This window comes from Danio rerio, chromosome 3 (genome assembly GCF_049306965.1).
Source record: "Danio rerio strain Tuebingen ecotype United States chromosome 3, GRCz12tu, whole genome shotgun sequence".
NCBI classification, from domain to species: domain Eukaryota; kingdom Metazoa; phylum Chordata; class Actinopteri; order Cypriniformes; family Danionidae; genus Danio; species Danio rerio.
Window position 1 is genome coordinate 16,312,495 of NC_133178.1, and position 14,180 is coordinate 16,326,674.

The 14,180-nt window shown below is 36.1% G+C and overlaps 1 protein-coding gene across 1 annotated transcript in view; it reads left to right on the forward strand.

Moving 5' to 3' along the window:
* The window catches only part of rab5c (RAB5C, member RAS oncogene family), a 36,341-nt gene extending 22,692 nt beyond the window's left edge, over window positions 1-13,649 (forward strand). The window contains 4 exon segments of the mRNA NM_201501.1: window positions 2,230-2,381; window positions 9,022-9,144; window positions 9,710-9,803; window positions 12,274-13,649. Coding sequence (NP_958909.1) covers window positions 2,230-2,381; window positions 9,022-9,144; window positions 9,710-9,803; window positions 12,274-12,401 — 497 coding nt within the window. The 3' untranslated portion in view covers window positions 12,402-13,649.
* The last annotated feature ends 531 nt before the right edge of the window (window positions 13,650-14,180 follow it).

Sequence of the window (14,180 nt, forward strand, 5' to 3'; positions counted from 1 at the left end):
ATAAAATGGAATTATACTCGCCATCATTACTTGTAACCTCAGTTTTAGTGCTACTTTTGATCTATTTGGTGCATTCTGTCTAATTAAAATAATTATTATAAAATATAGTATTTAAAATATTTTATAGGACATGGTCACCCACTGAAGCGAAGCAGGGCTGTGTCTGGTCAGTACCTAAATGGGGAGACCATGTGGGAAATCTATCTATATCTGCTGGAAGAGCTGCTAGTGAGGCCAGCAGGGTCTGTGTGGGCCTAATGCCCCAGTATAGTGAAGGGGACGCTAGGACGCTATACTGCTCAGTGAAAACCATTTTTTGGATGAGACGTTAAACCGAGGTCCTGACTCTCTGCGGTTATTAAAAATCCCAGGATGTCCTTCGAAAAGAGTACGGGTATAACCACAGTATCCTGGCCTCTGTCCATCATGGCCTGGTTTATACTTGACGCGTCCGCTAATTTGCTTGAGTGCGTGCGGGAAATGTGACTTCATCGATGTGTTTGCAGAGATTTGATTTGTTTATGCACAGTATAATTACGGCAAATTTTTTTTTTTATTTAAATTTTTTTTTTGAGACTCGAGCGAACAGTGCGTGCGGTGCTGCGCTTAATTTGAGTTGAATGTAAAACACTTTAAAATGATTTTGTATGAAACGGGTATGACAGTACAGACATCTTTGTAAACCGTCCATGCATGATAATAGGAATAACCAGATGACCAATCATTCTTGGCTAGAAACTGCAACAACAGTGGGAAAGGAGGAAAGTTTTTTTCTTTTTTTTTTTTAAAGTTTAGAAAAATTTGAAGGATAAGTTTGTTAAAGCAAAAACAAAATTCCATGGCAAAAATGGAGACCCGCGTGGTTTTAATAAACAATTGCAGAATATGTTTTTCCATCATTCATAGGTTTTACACTGATGTATATCTAACAATTTTGAACTTAATTATTGAATTTAATTATATATTACAATTTTTATTATTATTAATATGACTTAATTCTGGATACTTCCTACTTCTGTTTATCCATCCAATTTTATGGTTAGTTTCTTTTGACTGCCCCTTGAAATTTTAAAGAATATCACAATGGCGAACGCATCAAGTATAAAAGCCTTGTCCGTTTCGTGAGGTGTGTGCGCAGTTAGCAGAGGTCCACGGCGCCAGGTGAAAGCATAAATCAGGCTTAACAATCCTGATATCATAATTGGCTTCTTCATCACTCTGTGTCCTCTCTATCAAAAAGGTGGTGTGCAGTTTGGCGCCTGTTGCATCAACCAGGTGGATGAGGAGATTTCCTCCAACACATTATGAAGCACTTTTAGTGCCGAAAAGTTACTATTATTAACACTAGTGAATTAGCGGATGTAATGATGTTTGCTTTAGTGTTAATGCAAATGCAGACTTCTTTCATGAAACTGAATTTTCTGGAGTTGAAACATACTAATGAAAACGCAGTGCTTCTAGTGATTAGAGTTTTGAGGTGTAAAAGGTATCTGAGGCATTTTGAGCTTTCGACCACTTCTACAGGGAGTAGAAAACACATGATTAAACCCTCCTGTGCACAAATCCAAAAAAGACCACCTGCTTTCCACCTACCGATCCAATTCTGAAACATTATACAGTTTGCAGTAGCACACTAGCCATATGGGATTTAACCTTTACTGTCTGATATTGCATTTTGATTTGCAGGTAAAAAAAAAAGTTTTCTTACCAGCCCTAAAATATATTTTTGCAGCTGTCATGTAATGTAACATGCAGATGTGGCAATAAACAAACAAACAAAAATCCAAGGAATCAGGAAAGTGAACAAAAAAACAAAAAGACAGCTAAAAAGTATTAAAGTTATTCAAATGCGATCAGATCACTCAGAAAGCATCCTGTTTCAGGTGTAAACATTCTATTTGTTAAATTCTGCTCTACTAAACTGGAGTATGCAAAATATACTGTGCAAAATTTTAAGCGGAAAAACTGCCATTGCCTTCCATTAGTATTTTTTGTTTCTATTATGAATGTCAACTGCTGTTTCATTTCCTTCAGCATTCTTAAGAATATCTTGTTTTGTGTTCGCAGAAGACAGACATTTACAGGCGTTTACACCACTTGAAAGTTGATAAATAAGGAAATGCACTCTCTCTTTAAATAGCTCCGCAATAAGGAAGCGCTAACAGTAACATTTTGGATCGTATAAACTGATTGACATCATGTCCTAAATATTTCTGTTTCTTTTTTCAGCTGCTTTCCTCACACAGACACTCTGCTTGGACGATACGACAGTAAAGTTTGAGATCTGGGACACGGCCGGACAGGAGCGGTATCACAGTTTGGCCCCTATGTATTACAGAGGAGCCCAGGCAGCCATCGTCGTCTACGACATTACTAACACAGTACGTGGTCGCATAATTTAGAAAATCAAAACTTGTAAATCAGAGTTTGATCATATGTGTGTTTGTCTTGGTTATTAGGATGTCTGTGGGGTCTTAAATTCACTCAGATATTGTGTCAATCATTTTAAACAGGTTTTAATTTTTCTATGCCCAAGTAAAGCTACGTAATCAGGCTGACAGCCATCACCAATAATCCATCTCAAAACTTTTTTTTTTATATTTTAAGATTAATTTTTTTATATATATTTTAAAAGTATTTTTTGTATTTTATATATAATTTTTATACATTTTGAAACTATATTTTATTAGGGATGCACCGATCCCGATACTTAGATTGGATATCGGTTCGATACTGTATATTTTTGCCGGGTCGGGTATCGGCCAGCTGGCACCGATCCAAATCCGATCTTGCGTGTGCGCTATATTCTGTGTAATTTATAAGCCAACAAAAGCCACGAAGGTAGCCTGTTATAGGGCACTAGAAAGTTGTCATGTAGGCCTAATATATATTAAACTATCTGAAGCCATTCTATAGCTTAATGTGAAGCACAGATGAATATTCAAGTGCTTAAATTCATGTTTAATTCAGCTCTTCCTGCCGCTGCGCCTGTCAATCATTCTCCATTCATTCACAATGCAAACTGCGTGTCTCGTTTATGACAACACGAAAAATGTTCTCCAAGACTATTTGTTCCTGTTAATATAAGTAATCAGTGGAGAAATGCATTTAGTCTTGCATTAAATGGCTTCATTTTGACCTGCAACATGGAGTTCATTGCTGTTTCTAAATCATGTTGTGCTGTGTCTGTTAGCTCAGCAGATCACAATCGCAACACTGGAGTATAGAGGGTTATTAGCTGCTCTTCACACACAAAGTAGGCCTACCTGAAACTTTAAATTAGAAAAGGCTTAATAATACATTGGACAGATCCTCAAAGCACTGATTTCTCCCCTTTGTGCTGCTGTTTTGGAAGTGTTCACAAATACAGGAGGGCTGCACGCTGTGTCTCAGTGATGCATTAAGCGCTTCATTCATGCACCGGCTGCGCAGATGCGACATGCGTTGCTTTGTAAAATTATTCTTACAATAAGTTTCTGTTCTCTCATCCTTCCAACTAAATTTATTCTTCTGAGGGGAATACTTTAAGTGCTGCAAATAGTTTGTAAAGCCTGGCTCATTGTGGTCAGAGTAGCTGATTATATTAAGAAAAGTGAAACTGACGAGCGCAATATGGATTGTCATTAACAGGAATATAGGCTACTCTGAAACTGTGAAAATTTTACTGTAATTTTATTGATATTAATATATTATTTTATATTAATATATTAATATAATACATTATAAATATATTTATTTAACAGACCTCTTTGTTAGTTTGTGCGATGAAGCATATAAGCGGACCTTGTTTTATATAAGCATATATAAATCCTATATAAGCGGACCTCAGATAATCTTGTTTATTTTTTAGATAACTGACCAACAAAATATACATTAAAATAACCAACAACTTAGTTTCAAAAAGAAAATTTTTCAGACATGCTTTCAGTTTCACCGTCTCACTCTCGGGTAGTTTAGGGGAGGGAATGTTTATTAAGGAAAACTGGCCTCAGACAGATAAGTTTAGTCTGCATCAAACCTGCAAAAAAAAATAAGGCTTTGCTAAAAGGCTGGTTATTTTACCAACGATTAGTGTCATTAGTGGTAGTCTATTACAGATTTCAAAGGAAAATCTGAAAATTAAAAAAAGGAACATAAGCTGGACCACAACAGATCAATGTCATAAGGAATGCTCAAAAAATGTAGCCTAGTTTACACCAAGCATCATAATTTTCATAGGTCTGTTATTTTTTGCTAAAGAAGATATATTATTTCAGTTTATGAGAATTATAAAAACTGTATTATGTAAAAAAAATATATATATATATATATATATATATATATATATATATATATAATATATATATATTAAGGGTGAAGCCGAACCCGAATACGGTTTTCGGAAAGGCACGAATAGCGTGTTTTTACGAATACTTATTTCGAACAAATACTTGAAAAATTATTTGTATTCGGGAGCAAGAAAAGCATTATATCAAAAAGCAGCGTTTCCTCCTGAGACCACAGTGCGTGAGTGAGAGAGAGAGAGACGCTCAGTCGGAGGGCGGGGCAGAGGTAAAAGGTCTCTCTCTGGCACAAGCTTCTCCACAGCAGCAGACTGAGAAGGCTCGGCTGAGCGAAAAAAATACTTCTCTGCATCACTATTTTTGTTAAATAGATTTTTGTACCTTAATTGGGTTCCAGATGCAGTTTATAAACTTGTAGCAGAGTTTGTTCGGGATTTTCCATTACGCTGCATTTTTGAAGTTTGCAATCGGGTGCTCTGTTTACGCAACGTTAGCTCTGTAAGCGCGGTAATTTAGACAATAGACTGTTGACAGAGTAACGTTAACATTCGTTTATAAAGGTTAAAACTATGCTTTTGCAGTTGTGTCGAATAGTATGCACTTATGGGAGTTATATGGTACGTCTAAATAACTCTTTTGCAGACAGCAAGATATATGCTATAGGCTAGTTAACCTTAGCATAGCTTCCCGTCACTTTTTATTAACTTGAAACCTCAAATACATTTGGGCACCATGAAAAAGAGTGAGACTGCTGCTGAGCCATTTCTTAGTCCTCCACCAGTAAAAAAAAAATAAAACTTCATGTTCTTTGTGGAAGCATCTTACAGTCAGTGGTGCTGCAGATAAAACTAACTGATACTGTATAATGTGTGCAAAAGTGAAATCAGCAGAGGCAGAGATATTAAACATCTGTCAACATCTTCTATGCATAATCATTCATTTTCTTTTCGGCTTAGTCCCTTTATCAATCTGGGGTTGCCACGGTGGAATGAACCACCAATTTATCCAGCATATGTTTTACGCAGTGGCTGCCCTTCCAGCTGCTACCCAGCACTGGGAAACATCCATACACTCTCTTTCACACACATACAATAGGGACAATTTAGCTTACCCAATTCACCTGTATTGCATTTGTTTGGACTGTGGGGGAAACCGGAGCACCCGGAGGAAACCCACGCCAACATGGGGAGAACCCAGTCGAGGCTCGAACCAGCAACCTTCTTGCTGTGAGGCGACAGTGCTACTCACTGTGCCACCGCGCAACCTTCTATGTAATGTATTATCACATGCACTAAAAGCATCCTCTCCTGATACTGTCCATGAACCCCCCAAAAGCATCAATCCCCTCAATCAGCACAGCTATGTACTGCTAAATCCTCCACAAGCACCAAACCATCAACACAGCCACATTCTGCCCCAGCAAGTCAGTTTCAAACATAAAAAAGAAAAAAAAAACAACTTTGTGTCTGTTTTGTGGCAGGCAGATGATAATAGCAGGGCTGTATCTTTTAGTATTATATAGAATACTTTTGTTCTGCCAGATCTCCCAGGCAGGGTTTTATTTAGATTTATTTAGCTTTTTATTATTATTATTATTATTATTTTTTTTTTTTTAAAAGCACAGTATTGGCATCGAATCTGTATTGGTCCATACTCAGAATTTTGGTATTGGATCGATTCCAAAAAATGATATCAGCGCATCCCTATATTTTATTTGTTTTTATATTTTATATGTAATTTGTAAAAAAATATTTTTTACATTGTATTTATATATATATATATATATATATATATATATATATATATATATATATATATATATATATATATATATATATATATATATATATATAATTTATTTTATTTATTTATTTATTTTTGCAGCGAGAGAGAGAGAGAGATATTAGACATTTTATCAGCAAATTATACACTGTTAGATATTTTTATAGCAAATTCTCTTAATTGATGAGGTAAAGAAAACTTAAGCATCACATCCCTATTCAAGATCTTTCTTTAATAAAATCTTTAGTGTGTTTAGCTTCTTATAAGTCTAAAATTTCACTCATAATGACCTAAAAGGGTCCTAAACCTGCAGAACCCCTGGTTATATGAGATCTCAGTTGCAATGTGACTTTGGCTGACATCACCGTTTTAAGCAGGAAAGGTCTGAATACTAAGGCTTCACCTGACTGACTTCTGGGGTTAATTATTATTCTGCAGGACACAATCAGACCTTTGCTCAAAGTCAAGGGTGGCTGCGCAGTTGCTGGTAGCAAACTTTAAGGGATAGTTCACAAATTAAATGATAATGACAAGAAAACTCAAGAATTGTTTCAGCTTATTTTAAATAAGTCGTTTGAGCAAACAGCAAATATCATTTTTTGTGTAAATAAACAGCAATTTAGATTTAAAAAATGACGTTTGCTGTTTGTTTAATGTACTTAAAATAAGCTGGAATAACACAATTCTTGTGGTTTTTGAGGGGACAATTTAATAGTTTTAAGTTCAATTCAGTTGAATTTGTGAACACTAATAAGATAGCTTAATTACTTCATGTTGTCCCAACACAAATCGATTTTAGGGAAGCCAGCATTTTTATAGTCTACTTGGGGACTGTAATGCATGTCAATGGCGATCATTCCTTTGAAAGTTAAAAATGTAATACACAAGTAAAATTCAATGTATTGCCTGGAGCCACAGGAATAAAACAAAGTTTTCTAAAGCAAAACAGTCAGTCTGTTTATGAACATTAACATAATTTACATTAGTGGTGTAACGGATCTCAAATCTCACGGTTCGGATCACACTACAGTTTTTGAGTCACAGATTGGACAATTTTTCAGCAAAAAAGGGAGGGGACTAATACATTTGCTTTCCATTTATACAAATATATTACTGCAAAACCCATTGGTTTTAACAAAAATAATATAGAACCTGTAAATCTATTAAAAATTTAATAAAAAAAGAACCAGCTAAAAAAAAAAGGAAAATATTGAACTCAAAAAAATTATCTTTGCTACTGTTGCTGGTAATGCTAAATATAGCAATCTAACATCTTGCACAACTTATACTGTTTATTTCCAATTGATGAGTCAACAGTTCACACTTTCATTATAAGTGGATCACCTTTGAAAACCTATTCAGTGACATAATCTTAATGGTTGTTTGTCGCCACCTATTGGTTAAACACTGTAATTACTACAACATTCACAACGTCAAGTTCCATTAAACGGTGGTTTTAATCTTTACCATAAACATCAGTGTTTATATCTGAACTATAAACTGTTCTCTCAGAACTTCTGTGTTATTTAATGGTTTGTAACTAACTGAAAGTGTAAAAACTGAACCGCTTATAATCAAAGGCAGATTTAAAAGCAGCGCTTTGAAGGATTAATATGCAAATCATTATTATCATTTATCATTCATGTTGCGCGGGTTTGAAGTGAGATCACGATCTTTTAATGTTTCATTGTGCAGCTTTACACTGAATGTATTAATGCAGGCTAAACAAACAGTGACAGAAAACACCTTTAATTAATATCCTAAAAAAGAGTTTAGGTCCCACCACAACTTTTTCTGTCGTCATTATATTTTACAGGGAAGCCAAAATGCTTTCATACACGTGATTTAAAAGACTCAGGAGGCGATCTCTTTCTCTGCAATTGTTATAAATGTTGGATTAACCTACAAGTTCAAAAAAGATGTTAATCCGCAGATCACTTTTGTTTCGAACTGTGGGTCAACAACTGTGATCCGTTACACCCCTAATTTACATACATTAGCTTAAATGGGTAGTTTAATAATGTAGAAACATATGACTTTTGTTGTTTTAAAAATTCCTAAATCTTTTTATGACAGTTTTTCACATGGTGTCCAAAGATCCTTAAAGTCTTAAATTCCATAGTATGAAAGCAGTAGTATATAGTATAAAAATAAATTAAAATGCAATTATTTAAAATGTCTGAAATCTGTGTTTTAAATGTCTCAAAAATGCAATCGAACCGATCCCGTGAAGAAAATTTTGTTTCCTTTTTGATATGTACCGAAAATCTCTATTTGAAAAGTCTATTTGTCACCTAGAATAAAATAGGCTGACCCCAATAAAATACATGTCCTGGGGATTTCACTTATGAAGTGGTCAGAGTAGCTTGTTATGACTGTTGAGAACTGTTATGCTTTTTTAATATGTATGTTTTAAATATTAAAATAAGGGCTGCATGGTGGCACAGTGGGTAGCACAATCGCCTCACAGCAAGAAGGTCACTGGTTCAGGCCTTGGCCGGGTCAGTTGGCCATTCTCTGTGGAGTTTGCATGTTTTCCCTGTGTCTGCGTGGGTTTCCTCCGGGTGCTCCGGTTTCCCCCACAGTCCAAAGACGAGGTGTATAGGTGAATTGGGTGGGCTAAATTGTCTGTAGTGTATGTGTGTGAATGAGTTTCCCAGTGATGGATTGCAGCTGGAAGGGCATCTGCTGTGGAAAACATATGCTGAATAATTTGGCGGTTCAATCCGCTGTGGCGACCCCAGATAAATAAAGGAATTAAGCCAAAAAGAAAATGAATGAATGAATAAAATTAAATGAAAATAAATTACTTTATTTTCATGATTATTTGATTGAATAGAAAGTTTGAAGGAAATCATTTCTTTAACTAGAAATTTATTGTATAATTACAGTGTATATAATAATATATTTCGAAATTCTTAACTTTTTATTCATTATCTTTTCCCCTCTCTTTCAGGACACATTTACTAGAGCAAAGAACTGGGTGAAGGAGCTGCAGCGCCAGGCCAGTCCAAATATCGTTATTGCTCTGGCAGGCAACAAAGCAGATCTGGCCAACAAGAGAGCCGTTGACTTTCAGGTAAACTTTTAAAACCAAACCGACCTGTATGGCTTCTAAAATTATTATTATTATTATTATTATTATTATTATATGGTTTCCAAAAATTTTTAAAGTCTTAAAACATCGTAAATTTTAACTTACTTACTTATTAGGCCTTAAAAGTTCTACATTTACTGAAAAAAATGTCTCATAGGACTTAAATCCTTTTAAACAAGTCTTAATTTGTATTTGTTCATGTCTCCAATTACCAACAATCCATCTGTAAAATTAACCCAAACTCTATTTACCAATATGTTTATTTTTTTCAATGTCAAAAAATGTTAAAAAAAGTGCATGCATACAACTAGGCTTTGCTTGTTTTAACACATTATTTAAAATATGTGGCAAAGAAATAACTAATTACCGAAAAACCAAAAACCTCTTATCTGCATTATCAACTGGCCTATTAGAAAAATATCTTAGTGTTTAGTTCTGTATAAGTCTGAAATTGCATTCATAAAGGTCTAAAAGGGCTTAAATTTGACTTTGTGAAGCCTGCAGAAACCCTGTATTATTTTAAACACATGCTCATGTTCCCTTATAGGAGGCCCAGGCATACGCAGATGACAACAGCCTACTCTTCATGGAGACGTCTGCAAAGACCGCCATGAACGTCAATGAGATCTTCATGGCTATCGGTACGATTACTTCTCTTTTACTGACTCTCTTTAACAAAAACAAACCAAAAAAACTTTTTAAACAGCAACTTGACACTAGTTTCACTCACAGCAAAAACAATAAACCACACCTAATCACTCAAATATTGCTCAGGGCTCAACGGTTTGAAGGTTTCACTTTTGTTTATAGATAAATGTATTTTGAAGTGTGTGTGATAAAAGAAAATGGGTAAGTACAAGCCTTCAAAAGACTTATTATTCAGAATGCGTATGTGAATGATTAATAAACTAATCAAATCAACATACACTAACTCATTCTGAATGATCTTAAAAATCCCCAACTACTCCTAAATACAAATGATTTGTAAATAATGTGATACTTAATTTAGTCATGAAAAAATAATCATTAAAAAAGTATAAAAGTACAATTATTAAAAAAATGTTTCTTTTTTTGTTGCCCAGAATATATTTTAGAACTGTAATCACAAAACCATGATATTTTTATCCAAGGTAATCATGCTATTTTTATCCTAGGTAATCATACTGTCAAAATATTGCCCATGCCTATTCAAAATGCATGTAGAAAAGCTATAAAAAAGAACTACAGAATATTCCTTTACGTCCTTTCATTTGCCTATATATAATAATGTAATACTATTAGGGATGTAACAATATTGTAAATACCGTCATACCGCAATAGTAATTTTTTTCAATATTACCGTAGGCGCATGACTTAATAAAACTATATTTCTGAGAAAAGTTTGCTTAGGGAATGAAGTGAACGGGAGGTAGCGGGAACTACAATTCCTATCAGCCTAGGTGTGGCCATCATCCTTTGCAGTTTGTTGTTAGTACAGATCCAGTAATGCGGAAATGGAGTGTGTTGCTAGTAGAGGGGAAGAAAAAGAACTGGAAATGATCGAACCTAAAGCGGGTTTTAAATCGGATGTGTGGAAGCATTTCGGTTTCTTTCTAAAAAGATACGAAAAACGAGAAAAGGTGGCAGACAAAGAAAAAAAACGGGGAATACGACTAAAAACAGTCATGGGGACTGAAGAACACAGCACACTTGTTAGATAGATGCAGACATTAGCCCCTTTCACACATACAGACCTTTCAGGTTGTATGTGTGAACAGGTCCTTTTTGAAAATACCGGTAAATTCGTTTTGGCTATTTTCCGGAAAGAGAAGTTGTAACATTACCGGCAATTTGCCGGAATGCTGCGCTGTGTGAATGCAGAAGGAAGATTGCCGTAATAAGCGCGTGCACGTCTAGAACGTGCTGACGTGAAACGTCTGCTTTAGCCAATCACAACAGTCTGACGCATTTACATCCGCGCGGTTTGTGAGAATAAAAGTCTTTGAATATTTTTCCAGACACATTTAGCTGCTAGAAGTTAATCAGATCACGTTTATATGTTCTTCTTAATGCCAACTGTGTAAATAATCATCGATGAGATGCTTATGATAAGCCGTTGTTTGTTTACCTTCAAGCTTTGCGTGTGCCTGCGAAACAGCCTGTGAGCGCCTGCACACGCACATATTATGAACATCTCGACATGCGAAAGTGATCCTGCGAAAGTTGTTCACAATATTGATCATCCACAGAGTTTGTAATTTAGTCAAATGTTTACAAATACAAGCGCAGCCGTTTAAAGCTCATTTGTGGTGAATGATGTCAGAATTTACCGGTATTTTGGAATTGATGTGTGAATGCTCTTTTCCGGAAAAATTCTGTAACATGCTCGCCTGTGTGAACAGCGCTTTTTTGAATATACCGCTTAAGTCGTTCCGGAAATTTTCCAGATATTTACCAGTATCACTGTGTGAAAGGGGCTATTGACTTGTACCGCAAAGAGACCTCTATCTCACTCATGGCTTGTCCTCTCAAGTGTTGGAAAGACAATGCACAGCGTTACCCACTGCGGTCAACCTTGGCTAAATCATATCTCTCTGTCCCAGAAACCTCAGTCCCAAGTGAGAGGGTTTTTTTCTGTTGCAGGGGACATTGTAAATGCCCTGAGATCGCAGCTTTTGCCAGATTATATTTATATGATAATTTTCCTTAAAAAAAACCCATCTCTGAGTGAGTGATTAAATGTTTAATATGATGAGTTTTCAACAATACTAAATTGAAACGGTTTTTTTTCTACATAGCTTTATAGTTTTTTGTTATTAACATTGAAAAATTGAAGTTCCTGTTTCAAAACTTACAGATAGATGGCTAATTTGTATGTCATTGATATATTCAGTGCTAAGGTAAATAAGTACTTTTGACACTTTTTTCGAGTTTTGTTCATTAGTTTTGTTTTCCTGTAAATTACTCAATAAATACCGTACCGTGCCATTCATACCGAGGTATTACCGTATCGTGAAATTCTAATACCGTTACATCCCTAAATACTATATGTAATAATTATAATATATAATAATGAGTTTATTAGAATATATGACCAAAACACCCATCTTCTATGTTGGTTAACTCTTTTAGCCAAGAAGCTTCCGAAAAGCGAGCCGCAGGGTGGAGCGGGCAGCGGGGGACGGGCCCGAGGAGGGGTGGACTTACAGGAGACGGCGCCTCAGGGAAGAAGCGGCCAGTGCTGTGGAGGCGGAAACTAACCAGTGGACCAATCAGCTGGCAGATGCACCCGAGGACTGATTCAGACACACACAAAAAAAAACACACACACACACACAGTATGAATCCATAGTGTGAGACCCATTCACTTACGACCCAGCTCTTAAAAAAAAATATGGCCAGCGAGACTGTACTATACAGCCTCAGAACTGGAAACGGGCCACCCTTGTAAATCAACATTAATGTTGCCCTCCCAAACAAATACACACACGCGCGCGCATACACATTGAAACTACAACATGTGTGTCTCTGCCATCTATGGTGAGTTATTTGATTCGTCCTATGTAGAAATGAAACGGACACGTGATCTGATCTAATCGCACTTAAAAAACAAACCAAACGACAACAAAAGAGAAGAAATTCCAGACTGCTGCTGGTGGAAAAGCAAGTTGTCTCTCTCTCCCTTGTATTTTTCTCATGTGTATGACAAATTTATTTAACTCGCACTCCCTTTTGGTGGATGCATACTGCCAGTATTGAGTTGCATCTTTCTTCTCCTCGTTCACATCTCTGCTATTTGTCAGAGATGAAGAGAAAAGGTCGAAGAATGAGAAAGCAGGCCATTTTTTTTTTTCTTTCTCCCATCTCCACCAGGCCGTTCTGTAGATTCTGTATTATTTCTATTGTATTAGTCTCTCAGACGTTCCACTACTCCAGCACAGATGAGATCCAGTATATGATTTGATAGGCTTAGATGACTTCTTTTTCTAATCATTTTACATATATCTTGTATATCGAAATGCATTAACAGGTGGCATAACTCCATTGTGTTGTTGTTTCCTTCTTTCCTTTACATTAATGAAATACTTTTTTGAAATCAGACTCAGAGAAAATGAATACAAATTCCTCTGACCAAAATCACAAATATTTACGAGGGGGGGGAAGATATGTTTTCTGTACTTGTATTTTGTTTTTTTCTGTGAATAACGATCCCAAATCAATAGTCGGTTCAGCACCTTCGTAAGAATTGACTTGTTTTTGTACCTTGAGGTCTCTTTGAGTGCACTGGGTATTTCTTTGTCCTCTGACAACACATGTCATTTACCGTCAGTATGGCTCCCTCCTGTTGTTCATGGAAGGACATCTTATCTCGACTGGTGTTTTTTTTCCCAGCATCGCTTGTGAACTAGCATAACTAATGTGAACGGTGACACTCGGACGTCTCCAGCAGGCGCTGAGGAACGAGGGAAGCAATGGACAAACAAATAAACGGAAAAAAACCCACAAACCTAATAGAGCTTGTAATTTTACCAATAAAGGAGGGGAAGGTCTACTTTCTGACTGTTGTGTTATTTATGAACTCATTTTCTTTTCAGCTTAGTTTCTTTATTAATCCGGGGTCACCACAGCGGGATGAACCACCAATTTATCTACCATATGTTTTACGCAGCGAATGCCCTTCCAGCTGCAAGCCATCACTGGGAAACATTTACACACATACACTATGGATGATTTAGCCTCCCCAGTTCACCTATACCACATGTCTTTGGACTTGGTGGGGAAACCGGAGCACATGTTAACTCGCACAAACATGGGGAGAAGATGCAAACTTCACACAGAAATGCTAACTGATCCAGCCGAGGCTCAAACCAGTGACCTTATTGCTGTAAGTGCTACCCACTATGCCACCAGGACACCTCTTATATATTAATATCCGTGCTAATTCAGAGGTATTTTCCCTTTCCTGCTATGAATATAGTGAGTCCAGGAGAATATTTGCAGTTTTAAACTTTAATGCACTTCTTAAATGTTGGTGAAAG